Here is a 26,336-nt window from a genome sequence, read left to right on the forward strand (position 1 = left end):
CTCTGCGTGCCCCCCCCCCAGAGCCCTGCTAAGCCGGCGGCGGCAGGAGGCGGGCGGCCTCTGGGCCAGCAAGCTGAAGCTGAAGAGAAGGAATAAGAATTTGCAACTATAAGCAACAGAAAGAACCTTTAACTGCCTTAAACCAACTGAGAAATACACTGTAGAGAAGGATTTTATCTACCTATGGACAGTGAGAAGATGATGGATACCAGCCCTGCATTACCTCAGGCAAGAACAGGAACTACCCTGCCATTGTTAGGGAAGCCAGACACCAGAGGATAAGTCACGCTGCAGACCTCCACAACACCATTCCGGCTAACCACAAGATGGCTGCTGTGCCGCATCAACTGATGGTCAACTCTGCTTGCCAGAACCGCCTTCCTGAAACTGTATTCCATGGAGACTCACCTACAGTTGCGGAACTGCACGAGACCCACACTTGATCCAACCTTGAATGGAATCTATTTTCCCTATTGTTAAAAACTTTGGACTCGTGACCCCTCTCCCTCTACTCGCAGGTATCGCATTTTCAATGACCCCTCTGGAGGATAGCTGTCTATAGCAGAGATAGAGTAATTGGGAGAGGGGGAAAGGGCTGAGGGTCAAACATAGGATAAAAAACATATTTATATGTATGAAAGTAGAAATGGAACAGTATTGGTGACGACATGCTTGATTAAGACACTATGTAGTTTATCCTAGATGGGAAACTACACTTGGTGTGTTGTGATGATACTCAGGGAATGAGTGTTAGGCAATATAATTTAATATAAAAAAAGTAATAAGCAGGAGGAAAAAAAATGCACATTTGATGACTGAAGAGAGTTGTATGTACACAACTGGGGTCTACTTTATAGTATGTTCATTCTACTCCCTGGGGTTTATGCCTAGGATCAGATTTGGATACATGTGTAAGGATATGTCAGCTGTGCTAGCTAGTGGATATACTTAGACTAATTGAGTTCATTGGTAGAACAATTGAATGGGGGGGGGCAGAAGGCATTGAGGGCAATCATGAATGTCAGGGACAATGGAGGAGGAAGATGGGACATGGCAGAGGGTGGGGATGGGGAACCTAGGATGGCAAAACAAAAGGCAAGGTATGCAGGACACAAAAATTGGGAAATCATTTGCTGAGAACATATATGTTGATGTGCTTGATTGAGCCAATGCACAGTGTATTTTGGATGGAAAATTCATATGTGTGTTGTGATGAGAAAAAAAAAATTATAATAAAAAAAAATTGCAAAAAAAAAAAAGTGAGATTATAGTGAACTGAGTAAGAACTACAAAGAGAAATTAGAGACAGTAAATGCAAATGAGTTCGTGAAATAGGGATATGAGAGCCGTAATGTACCATGAATCAATGTAGCAATGTTTTACGATGGGAGGGAACTGTGGTGGCAATGCTGAGAACAGTAGGGTAGTTTAGGATGAAAAAGAAAAACAGAAAGGATAAAACAAGCTCCCAGAGGTGGTGTGAGAGGATGGAATAACGAGCATAGGAAAGGAGGGGAAAGGAGGAAAAATGGGAAAGGAGGAAAAATGGATGTATATAGAGTCAACATATCCTTGTGAAGCAGACGAATTAGAACATTAGGAAGATATTTTCTTCCTGCCTTCTATTTGCTCTGAAAGGTTATATGATCTGATGTTGAGAGTGATGGAGAATGTAGCAGGATGGTGGAGTGAAGGGAATTGGAAAAGGTTTTAAATAATCATCCATCAAATAATCTATCTAGTTAGAGAACTAGAATATCCAGGAAGCCTTGAAGAACTGGTTGAGGCTGGAAGCCATGTTGTCTTCGTAGAAATAATCCACAGCACTGAGTAATTTTTCAGTGGCAATGTGTACAACTTCATATAGAGATAGGAACATAGTGACACTCTTCTAGGATTAGACACTCTCTTGGTGAATGCATTGGAAGGACACAATTAAAGGAAATTAAGAGGATATGTTAGTTGAAGTTTCTGATTGGTTTGCTGTAGGTCTAACAATTTATCCAATGTCTGCCTTGCCCATGAGAGGAGCAGCCATCAATGTATTGAATAATACTGCATCTCTGATAGACACATTCTCTGTGTGTAAATTAATAATTTATTAAATGCATGACTAGTCTTATCCGCAAATCTGGTCTCTCTTATTACTGACTATGTGATCAGTCTATTATATTTCAGGGGGAGCTTTTTGTTTTTGTATTTGTTTATTTATTTAACATTTATTCACTGAACATCATCGCAGCATACAAAATGCAGTTTCCCATTTAGAATACATTGTATAGTGGCTTAGTCATACATGTTATCATCAACAAATAATTACACACACACACACACACACACACACACATTCCCCTCCTTCCCCCCCATTTCTCACCCTCTGTCATTTCCCACCCTCCTCCCACTCTATCTCTGGTATCTGCAGTTGCTTTCCATTCCCTTTTTTTCTCTCACATTTTATTGGTTAACAAAATATCTTAATTGATCTAACTACTTTCAGTAGCAAGTTCAGCTGATATATAAATATCTGTGAACAAATGTTTGACTTTAGGCATGAAACTGAGTAGAATGAATATACTCTAAAATAGCACCTAGCTGAGGCTATATAGCTTATTGTGATTGCTAAATAGGTATTTTTTAATATATTTTTTAATTTCAAGAAAGGCAGTTTTAGCTATGATTAAGCCACTTTGCAGCGTATTCTGGCTGGAAAATTGCATTTTGTATGCTGTGGATGGTCAGTGAAAGAATGTAAAGTAAATAAATAAAAAAAAAATTGGGAGAACTTTCCTTTAGACTTAAAGCCAGGAAGCAGATTAGGATTCTGTTCACATAGTAGTGATATGGATCTGTTGACAATTCAAGAGAAGACAAAAATCCTTCTCTCTAGACTACAAAGTATAGAAAAAGATTAGTAATGTTTTAGTTGAAAGTCTTAAAATTCTATTTCATCAGCTCAGTCTCATGTACTTAATCTAACTTCTCTTATGGTCCAAGCTTTCTGTTTAAATTCTGGGAGATAATATTCAACTACAGACATGTCCCTACCATTAAGCTGGCCCTTTTCTTAAATGTTTTTAAACTCTTTTTTTTTTTAAAGAATTTTTTAAAATTTAACTTAATTTATTTTAATTTATCTTATTTAAAGGTAGGGACAGAGTAAAAGAGAGAAAGAGATAGAAAGTGAGAAAGCAAGTGGCCAGGTCCAGGACTTGAATCATGGTCGTCAATGTGGGAGTCCAGAGCCCTTAACCACCACGCCACCTGCCAGCCCCAAACTCTTATTTCTGTGTGTCTGACTTTAGTTTTCCTGAGACAGCACTCCTTTCAGAACTTCTTGGAGAACTGGTCTGGCAGTGGTAAATTTTTTCAGGTTTTGTTTATCTGAGAATGTTCCTGTCTTCTCTTTCCATGTGAAGGATAATTTTGCTGGGTATAGTATTCTTGGTTGAAATTGTTCTTCACTCAACATTTTGAATCTGGGGGAGTTTTTAAGATTGGTTATTTAATTTTAACTTAAGAAAAACTAGTTCGACAGTCAGAGATGAAGTGAGATCAAAACTTTTTTTAAAGAGTTTCTAAAAAGAACATCCTTTTGCCTTTCTTGACACCCCATTGATTTCGAATAATTTTCTTTTCAGACTTTTGTTCTGTTGTCTTGGGTGAGACCTTCATGTGAGGCTCAAACCTGAGACTTGGTCCTCTGTATGGAACATTTAGTGGGTCCCTATCAGAAGAACTTTTCTAAGTTGAAAAGATTGTTGCATTAAATTGTGCTCTTTACCTTTGCATTTCCTAGAATGTGTTTTTAACTCTGTTTTATTATTATATGTTTGCTTTTTAATTTTTTAATGACTTCTGTGCCTCTCAATCAACTCTCTCCCAGGCCACTGCTATCCTCATTATTCATAGAATTTAATGTCCCATAGTCCTATTTAAGATGCTGAGAGACTTCTACATACTTTGCACAACATAATCTAAGCAACATCTTTCTTATTCTTTAAAATGTTGCATTTCACTGCCAGTTCACTTGTATCTTTTTAACTGGCTTCATGTGTCTCAGATTATTTGATAAAACACCTGTTTTCAGTTACAGAGGTATTCCCAACAACACGGCACCATTTAGATTTCCATGTGAGCCCCTGAAATCCATGTCCCCAGCACTTTCTTACAGTGAGTGATCACATAAAGTGAATGTACGTTGGCCAAACCAGCAAGAGACTCAGGTGGAGAGTGTATAGAAGTGGCAGAGGAGCTGCTGTCAGCCCCTACTTCTCAGTAGCAAGAATGTGGAGGGGCCTCCAGCTGCTGGGCACATCCTCAACTATTCACACCCACATCTCTTGTAAAGCTTGTAAAGCTCTCTAAGGAACAGCAGGGATATGATGCCATGATTTCCACTTAAGGACATCTATTCTTCTGTTGTCTCTAGGGTCAACAAACAAGGTGTTGAAGAAAAGGTCTTTAATATGTTCAATAATTTGCACATCCGTGACCAAAATTTTAGTAGGCTACCACTGGACATCTGTTAGTAAATCAGGGATAGTTATCAAATTTTAGAGTCCAGTCAGGGGCTGGAAAGGATTAATAAAATTTACAGAGTGAATGGTCATAAAGAGACAAGGCAGTGGAAATGTACTTAATGCAGAGGGGCAAATGCTCTTGTTCCTTAATGACTGGTCATTGCACACAAGACTGAGCAGAAATATCTCAGTGGAGTAATTCTAGGCGTTGTGTGATCCAACCGCTCAACATCTTCATCTTGTTTCAAGCTATTCACCTGCAAGGGCCTGCCATTCCAGAATAACTGATCTACTCATTCTCCCTGAGCTATAGAAAAGGAAATATCTAGGTAGAACTGTTATTTTTCTAAGCTGGAAATAAATAATATGACCTTGAATCACATTTAAAAAGATAGAATATCTGCAGGATGTCAGAATACTTTCCAATGGTTTTAAATTTTTTTGAAAAACTTTCAAGGAAAGAAAAATCAAAGCATCATCGAAAGCAGTCGTTTCATTTAATATGATGTCACTTTAGGCCTACAGATACATTTCTAACTGATGGGTTAATCTTTTTGTGATTTTTTTTTATAAGATTCTCATTATGACTTTGCTATGCCTTTTCTTGGGTTTTCAAGAATACTGCAACATTTCAATCAATAAATCACTTTTTGTTTCTAACAGGAGCTACAATTTGCCCATGAAACTCATTTTCCATGAAATAAAAGCAACTTCCTTAGGCTGTAACAGAACATTTAGAACATTTTCCTGCATTTGGGTAATATCTCTCCTTGCTTTTACTTGGAAGGAAAAAAAATGACTATTTTAAACTTTTTCCTACTTTTCTTTTTTTCTCTATTCTTTCTTTTCTTTCTTTCCCTTCCCTCCATTCTCCCCCTCTTCTCTCCTCATTCCTCCCTACTTTCTTATTTACAGTCTATTTTTTCCCTCACACAAACAAAAGAATCAAGGTAGCTTATAAAAAGAACATGTATATACAAAAGAGCTGTAAAATAGAAAGTGAGGACCTAAAACAAAGTAAAAAGCCTACAGGCCAACCAACTACAGGAAAAGTTAGGCAATGCTACAGGACAATTTTGCTTTTCTGTGTAAAGGAATTTTATTTTTATTTTTTTTTCTAGTGAAAACTGAAGAAATAACAGGCTTTGCTGTGAGGTAGAGTTAATCAACTAGTTAAAAGTTTACTGAATCCTGACCTCATATGTTTGTTCAAGTCCTATAAGAGAAAAGACAGAAATTCTAATTGGATTTCCTTAAGAGTTAGCAACTCTATGGGACAGCAAATGGTGTGGAGTTACATTGCTGGACTCGCACATGGATGACCATGGTTCAAATCCTGGACCTGGTAGCCTGAAACTCATGCCAGGTGCGTGTGTATGTGTATCCAAGATCACAGGAAGAGAACGGAGTACAAGGGATTTCTGCATGGCCATCCCCCTTGGGGAGTGATTCACTCTCATTCTGTCTTGCTCTCTGGCAAGCACACATGCCCTAAGGTAACCCCCTCCCCAATTTCTGCATGGCCATCCCCCTTGGGGAGTGATTCACTCTCATTCTGTCTTGCTCTCTGGCAAGCATACATGCCCTAAGGTAACCCCCTCCCCCAAAAATAAAGTTAGCAAGTCAAAAAAGCAGTATGTAAAAATAAGTCTATCAGATAAAAGTAAGAGAAATCTTTGCACCTGAGATTTATAGATGCTGGTACTGACCAGGACAAACCAAATAAAAACAAATAAATAAAAATATAAAAATTAAAAAGGAACGGGGTTAGCCAGAGATTACGGCTGGATTTCTAATAAATGCACACACTGGCATCACGCTCAACACTACAGGGAGGAAGCCAGTTTTGTCGCCTGCTTTGCTAAAGATGTCAGGGACCTCGTCTATAAAGTGGCATTGACGTTCTTCATCTGGAGCTGAAACTGTCCGTATTTTAAAATCAAATCTCTTGGGTTGGAACACTGGTTCTCTCTCTTACTGGCTTTGTGATCTGAGACTTAGTTTGTTTATGGACACCTGCCTTATGAGGTTTTTGTTTTTGTTTGTTTTTTTAAAGCTTGAATAGGATATTTCAAGTTGTCAACCTGGTACTAGGCACATAGCTGGTATGCGGTGACTGTGAGCTTTCTTGCCCTCTTCCTACTTACATGAATTAAATAGAATGAGCAAAGTTCTTGGGGCACCCACATGGTTAACATTCATGTATGACAGTCTTTCTTACTGTGATTGGAATATAGAGGTGGGAATTGAAGGCAGCCTGAAGTCCAAATCAGAAAAAGCCGCTCTCAGTAGGAAAGATGACTTGAACAATGACAGACATGCTGGAGGTTACGCTCTGCTTTGACAATGAAAATTTCAACATAGGGGCTTCATGAAAAGTTTTCAGTACACTGTGAGTTTGGAGTTTTAGTTGTGTAGGGCAACTGCATCATTGTGCTAGTCAATGAAAACAATAGTTGCTTGTTCCACTATGAAATGCTGTATTTAAGTACAAATGCAAAAACAAAAATAAATAAATAAGGTGGGTGCGAGAAAAATGTAAAAGTGTGGCTAACAAGTTAGTTAAATAAGACAGTTGATCCTGCCAGGCTGGATGTGATCAGACGACATTCAATGGTGTAATTGCATTGAATGGCAGATATCATGGACAGACATTTGTACGCTTTTCACTTTCTGCCTCGTCAGAACATTCCTAATGGAAGCTCCTCTCCATTAATTTCCCAATTATTAAGTTATAGATTGTTTGCTTGGGTGCTTCATAATATGGATGTGATAACCTCATAAAATAACCCATTAGAAATGATTTGGAAGGCAAGCTATGTGGTACGGGAGTAATGAACTGCTTGAGTGAATGAAGCTGGGTCCTGCATGGCAACTGCGGTTTGAATCCCTGCCTGGTCAGCTTGAAATATGCCAAGCTCACAGGCAAGTGCCCAAGATTTGTTGGGCTGGAACCCTGGAGGAAGGGGGACCAGACCCTCAGTGTGGCTAGACACTGAGGAAGGAGCTTCGCCCTCCCTCTATTTCTCCCTCCCTCCCTCTCTCATATGTGCTTTATCATGAACAAAGACAAAAATTATTTAGAAGAGCATAAAATGCTTTGCAAGTCTAAAATATTACAAAGATAACAGAAACATTTTATACTTTTTCAATCTGAATGGATATTTCTAGAGCTATAATTTCACTGGAAGTCAAATCGAATCTGTGGAACACAAAGGCCATTTGTAATAGAGTCTTATTAAATTAATTAGCAGAATTTAGAGCACTTTCTTTAGAGGACTTGTGGCAGGCTTCAAAGGCAGATGACAGACTATCTGTATTATGGTGAACACAATGGATTGATTCAATTAATTCAGTGGCAATTAAGTTACTCATTTCAGTTTGATGATGTGCAAGCCAAATATCTCGTTGACTTCTATGAATCTCAGTTTTCACAGGTATTTTTACAAGGTTTGTTTCCAGAGGAAAAAATTTTGCAATGATTTGAAATTTAAATTTTATCCTGGATAAGTCCATATTTATCTCCAATCACAATCCTCTGTGTGCATTGTAAGCCACTTCTTTTACCCTGGATTCTGTTAGATGAACAATCCATTTAAATTTTCTTTCTCTTCACTTTTTCCCATCTATGAAAGGATGATTCATTTAGCTGAATCATTGCTTATAATAAACTTATCGACACTTCAGTGCATTCTCATTACTAAGAAAAAAACAATTGGATGATTATTAAGAATGATTGACCTTGGCATTTCACTCCATGGCTGAGGAGGATGTGTGTTTTCTGTGATTATTTTGCTTAGATTCAACAGAAGCAATAAGACCAACATATGTGAAATCCCAAACAAAAGATGATTAAATTAAGCAACAGCTTAAGTGGTATTACATGTAAATATTCTTATAGCTTATTGTAAAGAAAAGTAACTGGGTGGTGAATCATATGGGAAAGGATTAATCTACTTGAAGACTAATTTGAAAATTACATCCATTTAGTGGAGGCCAGGTAAGAGCACAGTGATGAGGCAACACGACCCACATGAGAAGGGTCCTCAGTTCGTATCCCAGGGCCTTCTCGCTTCTCGTGCAGACTGGGTACATGTGCACAGGTGCCTCTGGTCTGATCTGAGACTGATATGATTACAGCATGAAGAATCTGGTAAGGTTGTCTCCCTCTCTCAACAAATAATAAATGAAATTTTAAATTTTTACATGTATTTTTAAAATAACTCAATTCAGTTCAATGTACTTGCAAAATTTAAAAAAGAAACTGGCATTTAAAAAAAAAATCAAGATTCGGTCCCATTTGCATATTGACTCATCTAAGCTTCACCAAAAATAGATCAAGGGAAAAAAAAGCATTACACAGGGGCCAGCAGGTGGCATGGTGGTTAGGGTGCTGGACTCCCACATAGTTCACTGCAATTTGAGGTCCACATCTGGTAGCTTGCTTTCTCATTTTCTCTCTCTTTCTCTGGTGAGTGCATGTGCCCTATAGCAAATTAAAAAGAAATAATTCTTAAACAAACAAAAAAAGGTATACAGATATAGATGGGAAAAAAGCAGAGAAATTAACCTGTCTAATGCCCATAGTCAGTAAGTTCTTTTTTCTTTTTTTTAAAGGAGGGACTTTTGCTATAGGGCATGTGTTCTGGGAGGGGGGGGGATAGAGGCAGAGGTGACAGAGAGACAACAAGTGAGAAATAGCCCTCCAGGAGTATAGCCACGCCACAATCCCTTCTCCTGCTCACCCTCCAGGAGTATGGCCATACCACATTCCCTTCTCCTGCAATCTCTTTATCTCCTTCAGCATAATTTCAAGAGCTTAATAAGGATGTCTTCCCAGCTCACAAAGGAGCAGGTGACATCTAGGAGTTACTGATACTTGTCAATAACTGTATTAGCAATGCAAACTTCATTGAAGCTTTGTATTGTGATAAATTCGCTAAAATATTATACATAATTAATATGATATGATATTAGACATAAAGTAGGTTTATTAAGAAAAAATGAACAGGTGTTGGCAGGTGGTGTGGTGGTTACGGGCGCTGGACTCCCACATGGCTGACCATGGTTTGAGTCCTGGACCTGGTGGCTTGCTTCCTCACTTTCCTGCTCTTTGTCTCTCACTCTGTCCCCCTCTGGTCAAATTAAAATAAATAAAGTTAAATAAAATAATTCTTTAAAAGAAACAATGAACAGATTCTAGAAGATAGATTTTATAAACTCAAACCAAAAGACAACACAACGTATTATGAAAGGCAGGCTTAAAAGGCAGACGTGCAAGACTGTTGTAGTAACAGCTCCAATTTGTTCACACATTCCTGCATCCCTACTATTGCATAGTCCTTCCTACAAAGGCTTTGAACTTGTCCATGACATTTGCCTTGGTGGATGAGGCAATAGTGAATGTGACAGAAGAAGAAACTTGTGCTGTATTTGGAACCATAAGGACACTATGGGAAGACAATTCTAGCAGGCTGAAGGATGAGAGCAAAAGAACTATCAAGCTGGCAGCCTACCAAGTGCCAACTGTGCCAAAAACCCAAGACCAGTTGACTATGGAGCATCAGAGAGCCCAGCAGAAAACAGACAAGCAGAAGAATTAACCAACCCGTTCATAGAATCATGAGTTAAACAAAATGACTGGTTACTTTAAGGTACCAAGTTTTGTGGTAGTTTATATGACAGAAAAAGCTAGTTAATATGATAGAATATTTCAAGCAATGGGGGGAAAAAAAAGAAGCAAAAAAGTTATTACATCCAAAGTAGAGAGTATCTGCTCCTTGCTTTCCAGATAGAGACCTAGGGATCCAGAAGGATCACACTACAGGAAGGTCTGTGTGGGCTGCCTCAGACTTGGACAGCTTCAGAGAATCCCATACCTCAGAATAACAGCAGCAGAATCACCTCCATGCTGAGTAAAATAGAAAAATAGCATAGGGACACAGGTATATCTCCATCTGTATAAAAATATTAATATATTGGGCCATATTGCAACACTTTCCTGAGAATGAAACATAGTACTAAACGGTGAAGACTAGCAGATCACTAATAAAACTCCCGAAATTAGGTGGGAAGAGGACACATATGAGAGAAGGCAGAACACCACTTTGGAACCTATCTGTTATAGTATATCAACAGCATCCAAAAGCAGGTGGAGCAGGGCTGCACCAACAATAAAACTGCAAGTATGGGACTGGCAGGGGGTGTAGTGGTTGAGGCCCTGGACTCCCACATGGCCAACCATGGTCTGAGTCCTGGACCTGGTTACTTGCTTTTGCACTTTCTCTTTCTCTCTCTGGTCAAATTAAAATAATAATAATAGATAAATAAAGTTGGACAGATAATTTTAACACACACACACACACACACACACAACTGCAAGTATGGACAGTTTCTATCTCTCATGGTACAGAGCAAACTTAGAAGAAATCAGGAAGGGTCATACCTGTGGGCAATTGGCAATTAATAAAGCCAAATATAGAAATATGTCCATCATACTCAGAAACAATTTGATATCATGATGAAATCCTGAGGCTAAGACTGCTTACAAATCTAGCTCACTCCCTGCTACGCTCAGTTGGTCAAAAAACTAACTTACTCATGCAAATTCATATTAATTAGTACTCCATATGCAAAAATGGGAAACTATGGCACTGAGTTCTTCAAGTAGAATCCATTAATCCTGTCAATAACTAAGAATCAGTCCTATAAAATGTGTTTCATGTTTGAGAAGTGGAGAAAAAAGTCTTGAAGCAAATCTACAAATATTTTTAAGATATAAGCAACACAATGTAGATTTATAACATTATCAACATGTAACAGTGATATTGCAAGGAGACATCACATCTGAGGTGCTCCCCTCATTTCTGGTACCAAGGTAAGGGCTGAGCAGTTCCAAGTGGCAGCCCTCCTCTTCCAACTCACCTCCTTGGCCCATAGCGAGAAAGGTAGGAGAAAAATATTTTTATTCTATATTCTTTTTTTTTTTTCCTTTTTCTTCCTTTCTCTCTTCCCTTTTTCAATCCTTTCTTTTGTTAATCTTTTCTTTTGCTAATTCTTTACTCTCCTCGCCCTATATAGGATAGGGGCATTGTAGGGAGAATTCACATCTGAGATGTTCTGCTCATTTCACAGGCCGCATGTGGTGTGCAGGTTTTTGGGTTTTTTTTTTATTTTTTCTGTCTCTTGTCTTTTGTTTCTTTTCTTTCTTTTTTTTTTTTTTCTGTTTGTATTCTCTCCTTCTTCTACCTTACTTTCTCATTTTGCTGTTCAGCTTCCACCCAGTGAGTGTAAAGACAGGTTTATAAGCACAGTAGCCAAACCTCTGAATTTTGCTAGGTTTAGAGCTACACAAAGGGAGAGATTCCTCTTCATAAATCTGAACTCAAATCTCTTTCTGTGGATACCACTTTGCAAAACACAGTACAGGAGAGAAATTGGCACAGAAGTACCTCACTCTATAGGGAAGCACATGCCCTTAAAGTTGGAGAAACCTTCTCCAACAAATTAGTCAAATGTTAATATACCATCAAATGACTAAAAATCAGAGAAGAACGACTGCAGAGTGAGCAGCAGAAAGGACAGAGCTCCAAAGAGAGCATGGCTCATCTCTTGCGTGGCTGTAAACTATCAGTTAAAACTCTGCAGCTCAGCCAAGATATACTGTTCTCTAGAAACCGAGAGGCCTTTGTAATATTCAGTTCCAATGACAAAAGTACAGGTTGCTTGGTGAGTGTCAAGGACACAGAACTGTAGAGAAATTGCAGATCACTTCTCCTCCACATTTCTGAATGCTCAGTTTAACTCCAAGAAAATAGAAAGAAACTTATAATCCATCAGATAATCAAAAACCACCACAGAGGCACAGGAAATATGAGAAAGCAAGAAAATATCTCTTCCCCAAGGGAAAGGAATAACCCTTCACCATCCACAGACAGTTCAGTGGAACTTGTGGATATGTCAAGATAAAGATTTCAGAATATTCATAGTGACTAAACTAACAGAGATGCAAGAAAAGAGAGACAATGAACTCCAGAAGATACAAAAGAAAAAGGACAATGAGTTCCAGGAGGTGAGGAAATTCTTTCATGAATTGAAGGAAGAAATACACACCATAAAAAAGACTCAAATGGAACTGTTAGAGATGAAGGCTGTAATACAGGAAACCAAAACCTCCCTTGAAAGTATTAAAAGTAGATAAGATCATGCAGAATGCTGAATCTCAGATGTAGAAGATAAAACCTTTGATCTTGAAAAAAGTCAACAAAAAGACTGAGAAAATAACCTCCCCCCCCAAATGAGAATAATTTACAAGAAATACTAGATAATGGTTAAAAGCCTAAACAGCAGGATAATTGGTATCCCAGAAGGTGAAGAAGCTAATAAGGGAATTGATCATCTATTCCATGAAATCTTGGAAGAAAACATTCCAAACCTAGAGAGGCATTCAAATACCCAGACCCAAGAAACACAAAGGACCTCACATAGACTCAACCCAAGAAGATCTTCTGCAAGGCACATCATAGCCAGATTGACCAAAGACTCAGACAAGGACAAGATACTAAAATTGGCAAGAGAGAAATGTCAAGTTACCTACAAAGGATATCCCATCAGACTAACAACAGACCTCTCATCAGAAACAATGCAAGCAAGGAAAGAATGGGAAAATGTATTAAAAGTGTTAAGGGAAAAAAATTTCAAAGAAGAACACTATATCTGGCAAGATTATCCTTCATATGGGAAGAAAAGATGAAAACATTCTCAGATAAACAAATCCTGACTTAATTTACTAACACTAGATCAGCTCTTCAAGAAATACTGAAGGGAGTACTATACCAGGAACTAAAGACAGACACACAGAAATAAGAGAATAAAAAACAACCAAGAAAATGGCTAACTTAATGGTAGAGATGCATTCGGAAAGATGAATAATAATGTTGAATGTTAACTTCCAGAACTTAAATGGAAAGATCAGACCACAGTAATTCTGCAAATCCAACAGAAGAGAGGTTAATTACATGAGACTGTACAGGAGAAATAGAACTTCATGACTTTTGACTAAAACATTACGGATCCTATGCTTTGTTTTCCAGATTTAAGGACTTTTGTCTTCCTCTTAGCTGTTGATAGGTTCAGCAATTTGCTAAGTTCTTTTTTTGGAAATTGAAACATACACTTTTCTCATTTCCTGATCTCTCTGGAATTAGGAAATATTTGTGGGTTTTCTTATTTTGTGCCAGAATGGATATTTTAAATAAGTTCAATAATATCTATTGCTTGTACCAGAAATTTGAAATACTGGTTATTGCCAGGGCTTTGACTGGAATATCATTTCTAAAGATATGACCAGAAATCTAAGGAACTAAGACAGAGCCATAGGGACTTTTTAAAGAATCTAATCCGAAGTTCCTTATAAAAAGTTCTAGTAAAACCAACTAAATCAACTAGTATTCTTGTTGTGCAAATAACAGACCAAACTGAAACTAAATTTATTTATTATTATTTTTTTAAAAGTTAGTTTATGTCTCTTTGGTAAAAGGGGGGATAGGTAGAGAAAAAATGTTTCAGAAGAAAATTACAGTGTACTTATTACGAGATTTTACCTTTGTCCACATCTGTTTTTTGAGTTTTTAGTATCTGCTCACTGTTTGAACAGAATCCTAACCTTTTTTCCTGGCTTTAAGTCTAAGGCAATTTTTTCTTAACATTGTTGAATTTTGATTTATTAAAGCTCAAATTGCTTTTCTTAAAATTAAAAAGATACCAAAAAACCCTATTTAATGACTACAGTAAGCTATGTAGTCTTAGCTAGGTTCTACTTTACAATATATTCATCCTATTCACTGTGTTTTATGCCTAAAGTCAGACACATGTTCATAGGTATGTTTATATTTGCTGTACTTGCTATTAAAAGTATTTAGATTACTCAGGACCAGCAGTTAGCGTAATGGCTATGTCGCTGGACTCCCATGTAGTCGACCGTGGTTCAAGTCCTGGACCCGGTGGCTTAAACTCACTCCAGGCACCTGTGCATGCGTGCCCAAGATTCTGAGAGGAGAATGAAGGAGAAGGGACTGCAACGTGGCCATCCCCCCTGGAGGGTGATTTCTCACTTTCTGCCTCTATCTCTCTCTTTGTCTTTTTGGCAAGCGCACACACCCTACAGCAAAAACCTCTCCAAGAAAAAAAGTATTTAGATTACTTAAGATCCTTTGTGAATTAATAAAAGATGAGAAAACAAACAAATTATAAATGCTTATTAGTCAGGGATATTATTGATAGGTGACTAACATTAACAAACATTGACCAACATTGACTTGTTAATCAATATTCTTGGTCAATATTAGGGTATATTCATACAATCAAATTTATGTAGCCATTAAGATATATGTATGATCTCTAAGTATAAAAATGCTAACAATAATGTGTCTAAAAAATCTTTAGTGAAAAATAATAAATAGAATTAATGAAAAAAATTATGACATTACCTGATATGTGTACTTAAAATATTAAACTCGAAAAGATACGATGCAATAAAAGAAATGAAAGATAACATGTAAGACAATATACTGTGATTAGAAAAGAATTTGACAAATGGCAGATGGGAAAAAATAGAGAATGAGAGAAAAAGAAAAATAAGGAAAAGCTAAATATGCAGTAATAGATAAATACTCTATTACTAGTGGTAGAGCTTCCTATCAATGAAGAAGACCTCAATGCTATGATGTACAAATTCAATAAAGGTATCTACAAAGGAGAAGATGGGAAAGGAGCTAAGAAAAGATGAAAAAGAAAAAAAAATGATAATTGGTGTATAGAGTGGGAATGTCTACCAATAAATGTTATATCGAAAGAGTAAGCCAGAACAAATAATTAGAAAACCAAGCTAATAATTTGTTTTGTTTCAAAAAATATAAAAATAACTGCAACTGTTAATATTGTAGGAGCAACTTACATAAAAGATGCAGTAATGTTTCTCTCTCCAATGAGCATATGCACCCTATAGCAAAAACCTCTTTCTAAATTTTTTTTTTTTTTTGGAGAGGTTTTTGCTATAGGGCGTGTGAGCTCCTCAGAAAGACAGAGAGACAGAGAGACAGAAAGCAAGAAATTGCCAGTGGGGTGGCCACACCATAATCCCCTCTCCTCCATCTCCTCTTGGGATCTTGAGCATGCACACACATGTGCCCAGCGTGTTTAAGCCATCAGCTCTGGGACTCGAACCATGGTCAACTACATGGTAGTCCAGAGACACAGCCATTATGCCAATTGCTGGTCCCACAAAAATCTCTCTTTAAAACAAATTTTTAAAAAATGCCTTATGTGTTATTAAACCCTCAAGAAAGCACAGAGTAATAGATGTTATTATTATCTCCATTTTAACGTGCATATATTTAATAAGATTTCTATATAAATAAACTATTTTTCTTCGTATTTCACTAGAATACTGAAGGCATCAATGCAACAAATTGATAACTAATTTTTAATTAGTTAATTATTATTATTTAACTCAACCAGAGAAAGAGAGAGAGGGAAAGTAAGAAAGCAATCCGCCAGGTCCAGGACTTGAACTGCAGTTGGCTATGTGAGAGTCCAGCACCTCAACCACCATGCCGTCTGCCATTCGCACTGTGCAATCTTTAGAAAGTTTAGTTAATATAACTTTTTGAGGTTGGGGTACAGAAAGCAGAAGAAAGTTCATCTCATCTACTCTATACCTAGCTAAGATGTCAAAGCAACAAAGATACTGTCAAAATTTCAAAGGCACAGAAATTGGACAACCAAATGTAATTCTAAAAAAATATTGGAAAAAGTTTAATATGGTTTCCCAATAAATTAATTAAAATATTTTTTAAAGATGATTTAGCAAAGTAATAGAAAATTTAACATATATGTATCAATCACTGCCATATATACAAACAATAACCAGTTAGTATATATTATATAATGGTAAAAGGGCCCACTATGTTGTGTGACGCATGATAAAATGACTAAGAATAAGTTTATTAAGAGATGTGCAAAATATATGAAGCAACTTTAAACACACCTAAAACACCACACATCAAACCTCAACAAATGGGAAGACACAGAATATTCTTGGAGAGAAGACTCACCCTAACTGAACTGGGAATGAAGAAAGGAGCAGGTACAAAAGGTGGAGAAAATCAGGGTTCTATTCTGGTTGTGTTGAGTTTGACCCCTCGAAGGAGAAAGGAAATGGGAATTGGACAGATAGGTATGGAGCACATGGAAAGGTCAGTTCTGACATTATGAATTTGGGCACCCTCTGCACATGTGCCTTAGCAACAGTGTGTAGATGGCAAAAAGAAAGGACAACAACTTGGCCATCCCAACATTTATAACCTTAGCTGGTAAGCAAAGAGCCATCTCAGAAGACTGAGACCAAACCAAAAGACCAGTGAAAAAGAAGGAAAGACAGAGGGTGATATTCCTGGATGTGAAAAATAATCACATTCAGGGAGAAAAGGTTCACCTTGTATTCTCAGAGCCTGATCCACAGAAAGAATTAAAAGTATATATATTTGTTAAATGAACGAAAGTATAAGTAAATTAATTAAGAAATAAACATTTTCATAATATTATATATATGTATACGTGTGTATCTTTGTGTGTATGTGTGTGTATGTGTGTGTGTGTGTGTGTGTGTGTGTGTGTATGATCATGGACTCAAAAAACAGATTAATACAAATGTATTAATAATTAATAAATGCCTATTAATAAACAGAGCACTAATGTGCACATATTACACTCATTAGATGAAGCACAGAAGATCACACAACCTTCTCTTGTCTCCAAATGGGCCATCAGAACCAGCTCCCATAAAAAGAATTAGTCTCTTGTTTCAATTTTTGCCACAAAACCCTCTAATTGTTGACATCTAGAACTTCAAATGATCCCTAGAGGTCTTCAAAGAACCATTTGGCTATCAGTATACAACATAGAAACCAGGTGTGGGTTTCTGTGTTTTTTTTTAAGCATTTTCAGGGAGTTAACAGTGCTAAAATTAGACCTAGCATTACAATAATTAGTCTCTTGTCATGAGCCATTCTGAAATGTTATGATTGATTTCAAATATGCAGTCATTAAAGTAACTTTCATAACGTCAGCTATATTGTTAATCATATTTAAACGAGATCAGAATGGCAACCATATTGATTCATTTTCTGAGTGCACCATCTGTTACATGAGGGGACTTTAAAAGTTCATGGAAAGTAGAATTAAAGTATAAGTTTATTCCGGTGCAAAAAGAAATTGAAATCTTTGCATAGTATTTTTCAAAATATGTATTTATCATGAACTTTTTGAAGTCCCTTCATATATTCAGAATAATCGTTCATACTTTTTACTTTTCTTAAAACCCAGTTCAGAGCCTTGCACTCTGTAGGGTATGAATTACTTCATTCAAAGAAAGAAGCAACCCGTAATTGTTCAGTCTGCCAGAAATATGACTAAAGAACACGTATGTTCCCAACTGGGTATGATTTCTGTGCCTCTTCATATACTTTGTAATGAATATCTAGAACTTCCTCAAAGCAAACAAAATCCAGCAAACAAAATAAGTGTTTTTCATATATATTATAGCTAAAATGAAATCCCTCATGACAATTATAAACAATGATTGTTTCTTGCTAGTTTGTTAAATCTGTAACTATTTTTCCTGCTTCTCGTACTATTACTGAAGTACACCTTTAGCCTTTAACTTACACACACACACACACACACACACACACTCAAAAAAGTCTTTCGACTCCACTTCACCTTTGATGTACAATATTCTTTGCAATCCATAGTGCCCTGATTATCAGTGACTATGCCGTTCTCTTTGTTAGCACTAGGATGATTTGTGTTACCATGGTTTATAAAAATCTAGTGAATCACATATACACACATCACGTAGGTATAATAAAAATGCAGAATACAAATAATATTGTTTTCAAAGCTCATTCAGTAATGAAATTGAGGAAAAATTATAAATTTATCTTTACTTTGATGTGTCTTATAAAAAGAAATTCTCTTACTTTATAATCACTTGTTATAAGGTATATGTAAAACTACTTATGGATAGATAGATACTAACAACTATATATATGTGTGTGTGTGTGTGTGTGTGTGTGTGTGTATATATATACACACACACATGTGTTTATATATAATAATGTGTGTATATGTATATATATACATGTGTTTATAATATGAGTGTATATGTGTGTATATATTTTAACTTACACATATATATATATATATATACACATATATATACATATACATATACACACACATATACATTGTTGTTGGTAAAGTCATGATGCATTTTTGCATAGAAAACCAGAAAAATCTGTCATGACTTCTCCGACAACCTAGTAGTTCATCCATTCTAACAATCATTTCTCACTTGAATTAAATAATATAAAATGGGACATCTAATATGTGAAAATTTAAATAGATATTACTACATAAATGCTAAAGCAGTACCTGCATTAATTATAATTTTTCAAGAGGTTTGTGTGCTTGCCATCTTATATAGTCCCAAGAAAATATATTTCAGAAAACTATAAAGAAAAAAAGTCTAGCAATGGGAAGATAATTTATTTACCTGGATCTTCTATAGTTAAGTTCTTTATCAACCATTGAACAATGTCTGAACCTGGAAAAAGAAAAAAGAAAAACATGTACACATGAGAACATTTTGTTTATACATGTTAATTTTAAGAATTTTCCACTTTGGTACTCAAATTTGTAGGAACTTTTAATTGTACAAGAAGGATTATCACAGATAGAATACTGAAAATACAGATTATAAACACAAAGTTTTTCTTTAATAAACTAATGCACATTCTAGTAAACCACTAAATATGAAATATTACACAAAAATATTTAATATCCTAGTAGTAAAGTGATCTATTCTTTAAGTAAGTATTGAGTGTCTGCTATATTTCAGGAACAATTTTTATCTTGTCACAACTGTTACTTTGTAAGAGGATCTTAATTCACATTTCTAGTTGTTCTAACCTCATCCTCATGTCTGTTCTCAAGCCAACCCAAATTTGAGTTTGGTTTCTGAACACTTTAGTGTTTCAAGATTCTGTGTTTCTATAGTACCTGACTAAAGTGCTTTTCCACTATTTTCAAGACACTTAAGATTCACTGACCCAACAGAATTTTCCTTGGCCTTCACTTGTGATCATTGAATTTACAATATCCTCCATGGAACCTCACTGGAATCTATGTAGATTTTTATTACAGTATTAATTGCACCATGTCACAGCTGCTTATTTTATTGAAGTCCTAAAGTAAGTACCTTGAAGTAAGGTAGTCTATTTGTCTTTGATTATTTGGAGCATCGGAAGGACTTAATAATGTGTGATGAATAAAAAAATCTGAGTATATCTATTTTACTTCATACAGATGAGATGAGGAAGGGTCTTCAGAAATGTAATGTTTGAGCTGGATTTTGAAAGGTGTATTTAGATATATCAAAAAGAGAGCAATGTAGTTGCTAAAGGAGTTCATGTAAAACTTAAAAGGTAGAAAACATTCAATAGAAACCATTTATTTGCGTGCTTTGTATATAGTAATTTTGGGAATAATGCAAACGTGAAAGTAATGAAAGAGTTCACAGGATATTTAGCAGGTCTTGAATTCCAGGATAAAGAATTCGGATTTTGTGCCCAGCAAGTGGCATAGAGGTTAAAGCACTGGATTCCACATGGGCAGTTTGAGTCCTGGACCTGGTGATTTGAAAATTATGCTGCATGTATGTGTGTGTATATGGCAAAAATCCCAAGAGGAGAATGGAGAAGGGATTTTTGCATGTCCATCCCATTGGGGGGAGGTAGGTCTAACTTTCCCTCTCTCGCTCTCTCTCTCTCGCACCAGCACACACATCCTATATCACACACGCACACACACATAAGAATTTAGATTTTTTTCTCTGTAAGTTAGGCATAGAAAGAGACACACAATGTTTTTAAGCAGAAGAATGGCATTATCAACACAACTTTAAGGAGTGTGACTGTCAGTATATGTGGAATGCCTTAGGCTGGTCAGAAAGAAAGCAGGGCAGTCAACGCCCTTACCTGGTTGTGATCCAGGATTGAAGGGATAAGGCCCTGAACTACATTGGCAAAGGAATGCATTCAAACAAAATTAGAGACTTGTTTCAGGATATTATGATTAAGGAAGAATGAGTATTGTGAGTAAGAGAGAACAAAAATGTTTCTAGCCCAGGAACATGAATAAATAGAATGGTGAAACTATGCAGAAAAGAGAGATTCAGGAAGAGGAGTTAATTTGCTTTAAATATTCATCTCTGTTCATATTTGTTTTCAGAATAATTCATTCCTATATAAAATAGGAAAAATATACATGTAAATTGTTATGTACATGTAATAAACTGGGTTATAGCTGCGTGAACAAAACTCTAATATGAATCAAGATTGCTTTTTGACTTTTTTTCTTTTTCGAAAGATTTTTTTGCTATAGGATGCATTCACCAGAAAGACAGAGAAAGCAAGAAATCACTTCCTAGCGGGGATGGTCATGCCCCAGTCCCTTTTCCTCCATTCTCCTCTTGGGATTTTGGGCACACACATACACACACGCACACACACACACACACACACACACACACACATATATGCACCCAGCATGAGTTTCAAACCACCAGATCTGGGACTCAAACTGCAGTTGATGATGTAGGAGTCCAATACCTTAACCATCATACCACCTGCTAGCCCCACATTTTGACTTGTTTTGAAGCCTGACTACAGTTGCTGTACACCCACATCACATATCTGGCAAATGACTTACATTAACATTGGCAAAATAATTCCAGCTGTGTCAATTAAAACAGTTCCAAACTAAGATAAACTCGATGACCCTACTTGACGATGGTGCTCTAAAACTTGTGGAAATATTCATATCCATTTCAACATGCATGAATGTAAAAAGTAACTTCAAGTATTTAACTTGTATTTTTTTATAGCTGTTCCTTTTACAGCTGCCTCTGATTTAAATGCATTTGAGAAGACAAACGTATCTAAAATAGATTGTGAAGAATGTTTCACTAAAACAACTTGAAGGTAGGGAGGAAAGGAGACCACTCTTTAGTAAGTATTACAGACTCCACTTCATCTTTATAATTCTAAGTTAAATCAGGAATGACTATCCCTCTAAAAAAGTAAAGCAGAACTCAGTTTTTCAAATATTTATGTAGTGATGCTGGACCAATGTAGAATTCCAGGTACCTGATCTTATGCACTGTCTCTAGTCACTCTGCTCTTTCATCACAGTTGAGCATCAAATTGAGCATCCACATAGGAAGAGATACTGGGAAATTCCCATTCCTTAAAGATAGCTAAGCATTGGTTCCAGTGCTTTACATTTCTATTATCGTGCAAAATAATCATAGATGTGGAATAGATGAATACAGTGAGTTAGGGTATGCATTTAACAATAAAAAATTTCATAATGTTTCAATTTAAAACCAGTAATATGTTGGGATGATTACACAATAATTAAACCATTCCAACATCTGCTTACTGACACTGACAATTGGTTTTGTTTGATGAAATTGGTTCTTTTTAGAGCTGAACTGAGAATGTGTCCATGATAGAAATACCCAAAACTAGGCCAAGAAATAACATTTCTTGTTCCCTGAATTAAATGTAGTTTCTAATTAGGACTCTTTGTATTTCCTTTTTTCTGCTAGGGGAAAAAAAAATACTTGTTTAAGCTAGCATATTCTCTTTTCATAAAGCAGAAAGAATGAACCAAATTTCTTCTTAATCTTCACATAAGTAGTTGCTCATATCTACAAACAGCATTTTGTTTCTGAAGATTACATGTTCTGGCTGGCCAGTTTATCCTGTCCAGAGTCTTAAATGTGACTTCAAGCCATTGCCACATCTGAGGGTTCAACATATCTTGCAGTCAAAGGAGGAGACGATGTTAATCCTAATTCAACACAGATTTTGTTCTCTAGACAATCTCTTGATTAGCCAAGTCCCAGCAATGAGGAGAATTTTGTGATCACTGATTAATGGACAATGTCCTAATTTTGTCTGACTTAGGTCAACAGTGGGGACTAAAAAAGGCAAAACCACTCCCTGACTTCCAGGAACTAGGTGGGCACTCTTGGCTAGGTGTTGGGGTTTTCCTGTTAAACAATCCCATAGAACATTAACACCAGATAAGGTCACTCTTATGAATACAATGGATAAAGACAAATAACAAGATCACTCTTTAATCAGGTCTCTACACAGAAACTTGAATATGGTCCAAGCCATAAAATACCACATGTACCCCATCTTGCTTATATGGGTGACTACTGGTTCTTAACAATTCCATATTAGGTGTTGTCTAGTCTGCCCTTCCTGTAGATAAAATCTACTAAGATAATCAATCATAGACTTGCTCCTAGTTCCTGACAATGTTCAATCTAGCACAAAGCCCCATTGCCTTCACTAGCAAAGCCCAACTCTTACAACAGATTTTTTCCTAAACCCTTTCCCTGAGATTCCCCACAGTTCCCCATGCTGTGCATTCTCCCCACTGCAACGAGTAATAAACGAGATTTTCCCAACTATGTGTATTCTTGGTGGCCTTTAACTAGAGCACACTGATGGTTTCAAATAACAAATCGTTAAGGTCTAATACAATGGTAACAATGAAATTTGAGTTTCTTTACTTGGGCATTTTAGATTATAAAGAACAATCTTTGAGGGAAGTGTAAAACCATAAATGTACATAGACATGAAGAAATTGGCTAAAAGGTACCTGGAATCAAAGATAAGGGATGTGTTTGGGCCTTAAGGACAAATGGAAACAAGCTCTGATGTTACTAGACTCCTTCTCATCTTGGAGGGCATGGTGGTGCCCGCCCTATGGCAAAGACCTATGGAGGCTGAAGGATTGCGACATCAAATCCATCTCTCTCTCTCGCTCTCTGTGTCCTTTTCTGAACATCTGAATTTCTCTCTAAAAAGCAGCTTTTGCTATTTCCTATCCAAAGTGGATCATGAAGACTTAAAATGGGTCATGAAAGCTCCTGGGTTTACATCTTTCCCACCAAGTAGTTTGAGGCTAACATTTAGTAGTTAGTTTTCATTCTTCCTGACAGAGGATCTCAGCTTAGGAGCAGTATCTGTTCCTATAACAATCAACCATGGCAAGCAAAGTTGGATCACAGTGCATGAATATGGCCATAGTGGTGGGAGGTACAGATGGAGCATTTTTCAGAAAGAATAGATGATTGGCAGACAGAACAATGGGTACAAACTACAGCTTCCTTCCAGTTTCTTCACCTTTTATATTTTCATCAAAAAAGAAAAAAGCAAAAAAGAGGAGCCATGGAGATCAAAAGCATAATGTCAACTTTCAATGAAATAAATAGAATTTATTACATTTCTCAAAAGCAAAGTAGGAATACATTTTTCACGTATGAATAAAGCCACACTTTATATGCACTGAAAGAGCTATTCCAAAGAATCTCCTGGTGTGTATGTGATTGTGTGTTTTTGACTGTGTTACTTTAAAAAAAAATTGTTACAGGGCAAGTGTGCTCAACAGAGAGAGAGAGAGAGAGGGAACATGAGAAAGTATCTTGGGGGGATGGCCACACCATAATCCCATCTCCTCTGTTCTTGTCTCAGGATTTTGGTGACCCATGTACACACACCCATTATGATTTTCAAGCTGCCAGTTCTGAGACTTTAACCATGTGGGTGGCCATGTGGGATCCAGCTACTTAACCTCCATACCACCTGCTGATCCATGACTGTGCATCTTTTTAAGTAAAGGTTTTATTTTCTATTTGCTATAGCATGTGTGCTGTGGAGAGAGACAGAGTCAGAGAGAGAGAGAGAGAGAGAGAGGGAGAGAGGGAGAGGGAGAGAGAGAAAGAGAGAAGGTAAGAAAGCACTCTCCCCAAAGAGGGATTACCATGTGACAGTCACCCTCAAATATACACAGAGTCTTTTCAAGACATGGGATCTGGGACTCAAAGTACACAGAGACGCATGTGGGATCTAGCCACCTTAACCACCATGCCACCTAGCTGGCCCAGATTATTTCGGTGTTTTTTTTTGTTTGTTTGTTTTTTTTGGAGAGGTTTTTGCCATAAGGCACGTGAGCTCGCCAGAAAGATAGAGAGAGACAGAGAGACAGAAAGTGAGAAATCATCCCCCAGGGGGGTTGGCCACGCCGCAATCCCTTCTCCTCCATTCTCCTCTCAGGATCTTGGGCACGCACGCACACGTGCCCGGCATGAGTTTAAGCCACCGGGTCCGGGACTCATACCGTGGTCGACTACGTGGGAGTCCAGCGACATAGCCATTATGCTAACTGCTGGTCCCCCAGATTATTTCGTTTTCATAGAATTAAAATTAACCTCTGATCACAGTATAAAGCTGGGTCAAATTTATGATGTAAAGTGCATCTTTTAATCATCCAAAGCTAATAGTCCCCAAAAACCCCAAAGTCAATGGGAACTACTAAAATCAAAACAAATATGATTCTGTTAAGTAAATCTGAGACACATTTTAAAATAAGCTCTGGTGACCAGTAGTTAGCGTAATGGCTATGTTGCTGAACTCCCATGTAGCCAATCGCAGTTCGAGTCCTGGACCTGGTGGCTTAAACTCACGCCGGACACATGTGCATGTGTGCCCAAGATCCCCAGAGGAGAATGGAGGAGAAGGGATTGCGGCGTGGCCATCGCCCCTGGGGGGGGGGGGATGATTTCTCGCTTTCTATCTCTCTGTCTCTCTCTGGTGAGCACACGTGCCCTATAGCAAAAACCTCTCAAAAAAACAAAAATAAAATAAAATAAGCCCTCATGTATATAACACCTTAAAAAATACAGAGAAGAAGTCTGTTTAATTATATTGGATGGTAAAAAGCAAATGATCTGGCTGATTAATTTTTCTTTCCATGATGTTGCTCTTCAGAGTTCTATGACCCCAGCCCTGAAAGCAAATCACAGAAAATATGGGGTTTGGTAGATATAACCTGAATCTGCAAATCAAAGGGATGGAAGCCCAGTATTCATTGCAATTACTACTCTTATGCTCTGAAAATAGAACAAGTAAAAATATATTTCTCCACCCTCTGGCAAAGTACTATGAAAACAAATTAGAGTTTTGGGGTAGAGCTCTTCAGTTGTTTCTTAAGCAGATATTTTATCAAGATTATAGGAATTTAACTGGGTTTTTTTCTTTTTTACCTTTATTGTGCAAGTTTCAGAAACCCTAACAATATCTCTTTAGACACAAAGCAGGGATTTTATGTCTCTCTGAAGCCTTTAAACACAGGCAGCAAAAACAGCAAGGCAGCAAGGATGGCAATCATGAGGGGATAAAAGGCAATGGAGATGGCCCTAAGGATTGTTTCCTGCCCTCTCTCAGAGCTCAAGATGATTATTGATCCACAGAGCAGCTTTTCCCAAATTGTATTCTGGAAAACCCATTTGTGTCTCTTCTACAGATGGTGAGAATTAGTGTAAGAAATGCTGAGGTGTGAGGTGAAGAAAAGAGAAATAGGGTTCCTTGATGTAGCCATTCTTGTAATAAACCATTATAAAAAAAATCCAGAGAAGACTAAGTCTGCAAAGTTGCCTTAGGATGGGGATACTGGATTTCTTTTAAAGGACTATATTATTATCATTAAATTCTCTAGTTCTTTAGAGTCACAGGATATGAAATAAATAAAAGTGTAAAATGTGTGGATTTGAACTTAAGAGTAAGTTAATATTTTTATATGCTAGCTGCTGGGCATAAAGACTAGGAGACCATTCCT

At 37.0% G+C, this 26,336-nt stretch overlaps 1 protein-coding gene across 1 annotated transcript in view; it reads right to left on the reverse strand.

Moving 5' to 3' along the window:
• The window catches only part of RGS7 (regulator of G protein signaling 7), a 620,681-nt gene that overhangs the window by 195,249 nt on the left and 399,096 nt on the right, over window positions 1-26,336 (reverse strand). The window contains 1 exon segment of the mRNA XM_027768057.1: window positions 19,135-19,185. Within this exon segment, the coding sequence (XP_027623858.1) occupies window positions 19,135-19,185 (51 nt within the window).

Source organism: Tupaia chinensis, unplaced genomic scaffold (assembly GCF_000334495.1).
Source record: "Tupaia chinensis unplaced genomic scaffold, TupChi_1.0 Scaffold000074_1, whole genome shotgun sequence".
Taxonomy (NCBI): Eukaryota; Metazoa; Chordata; class Mammalia; order Scandentia; family Tupaiidae; genus Tupaia; species Tupaia belangeri.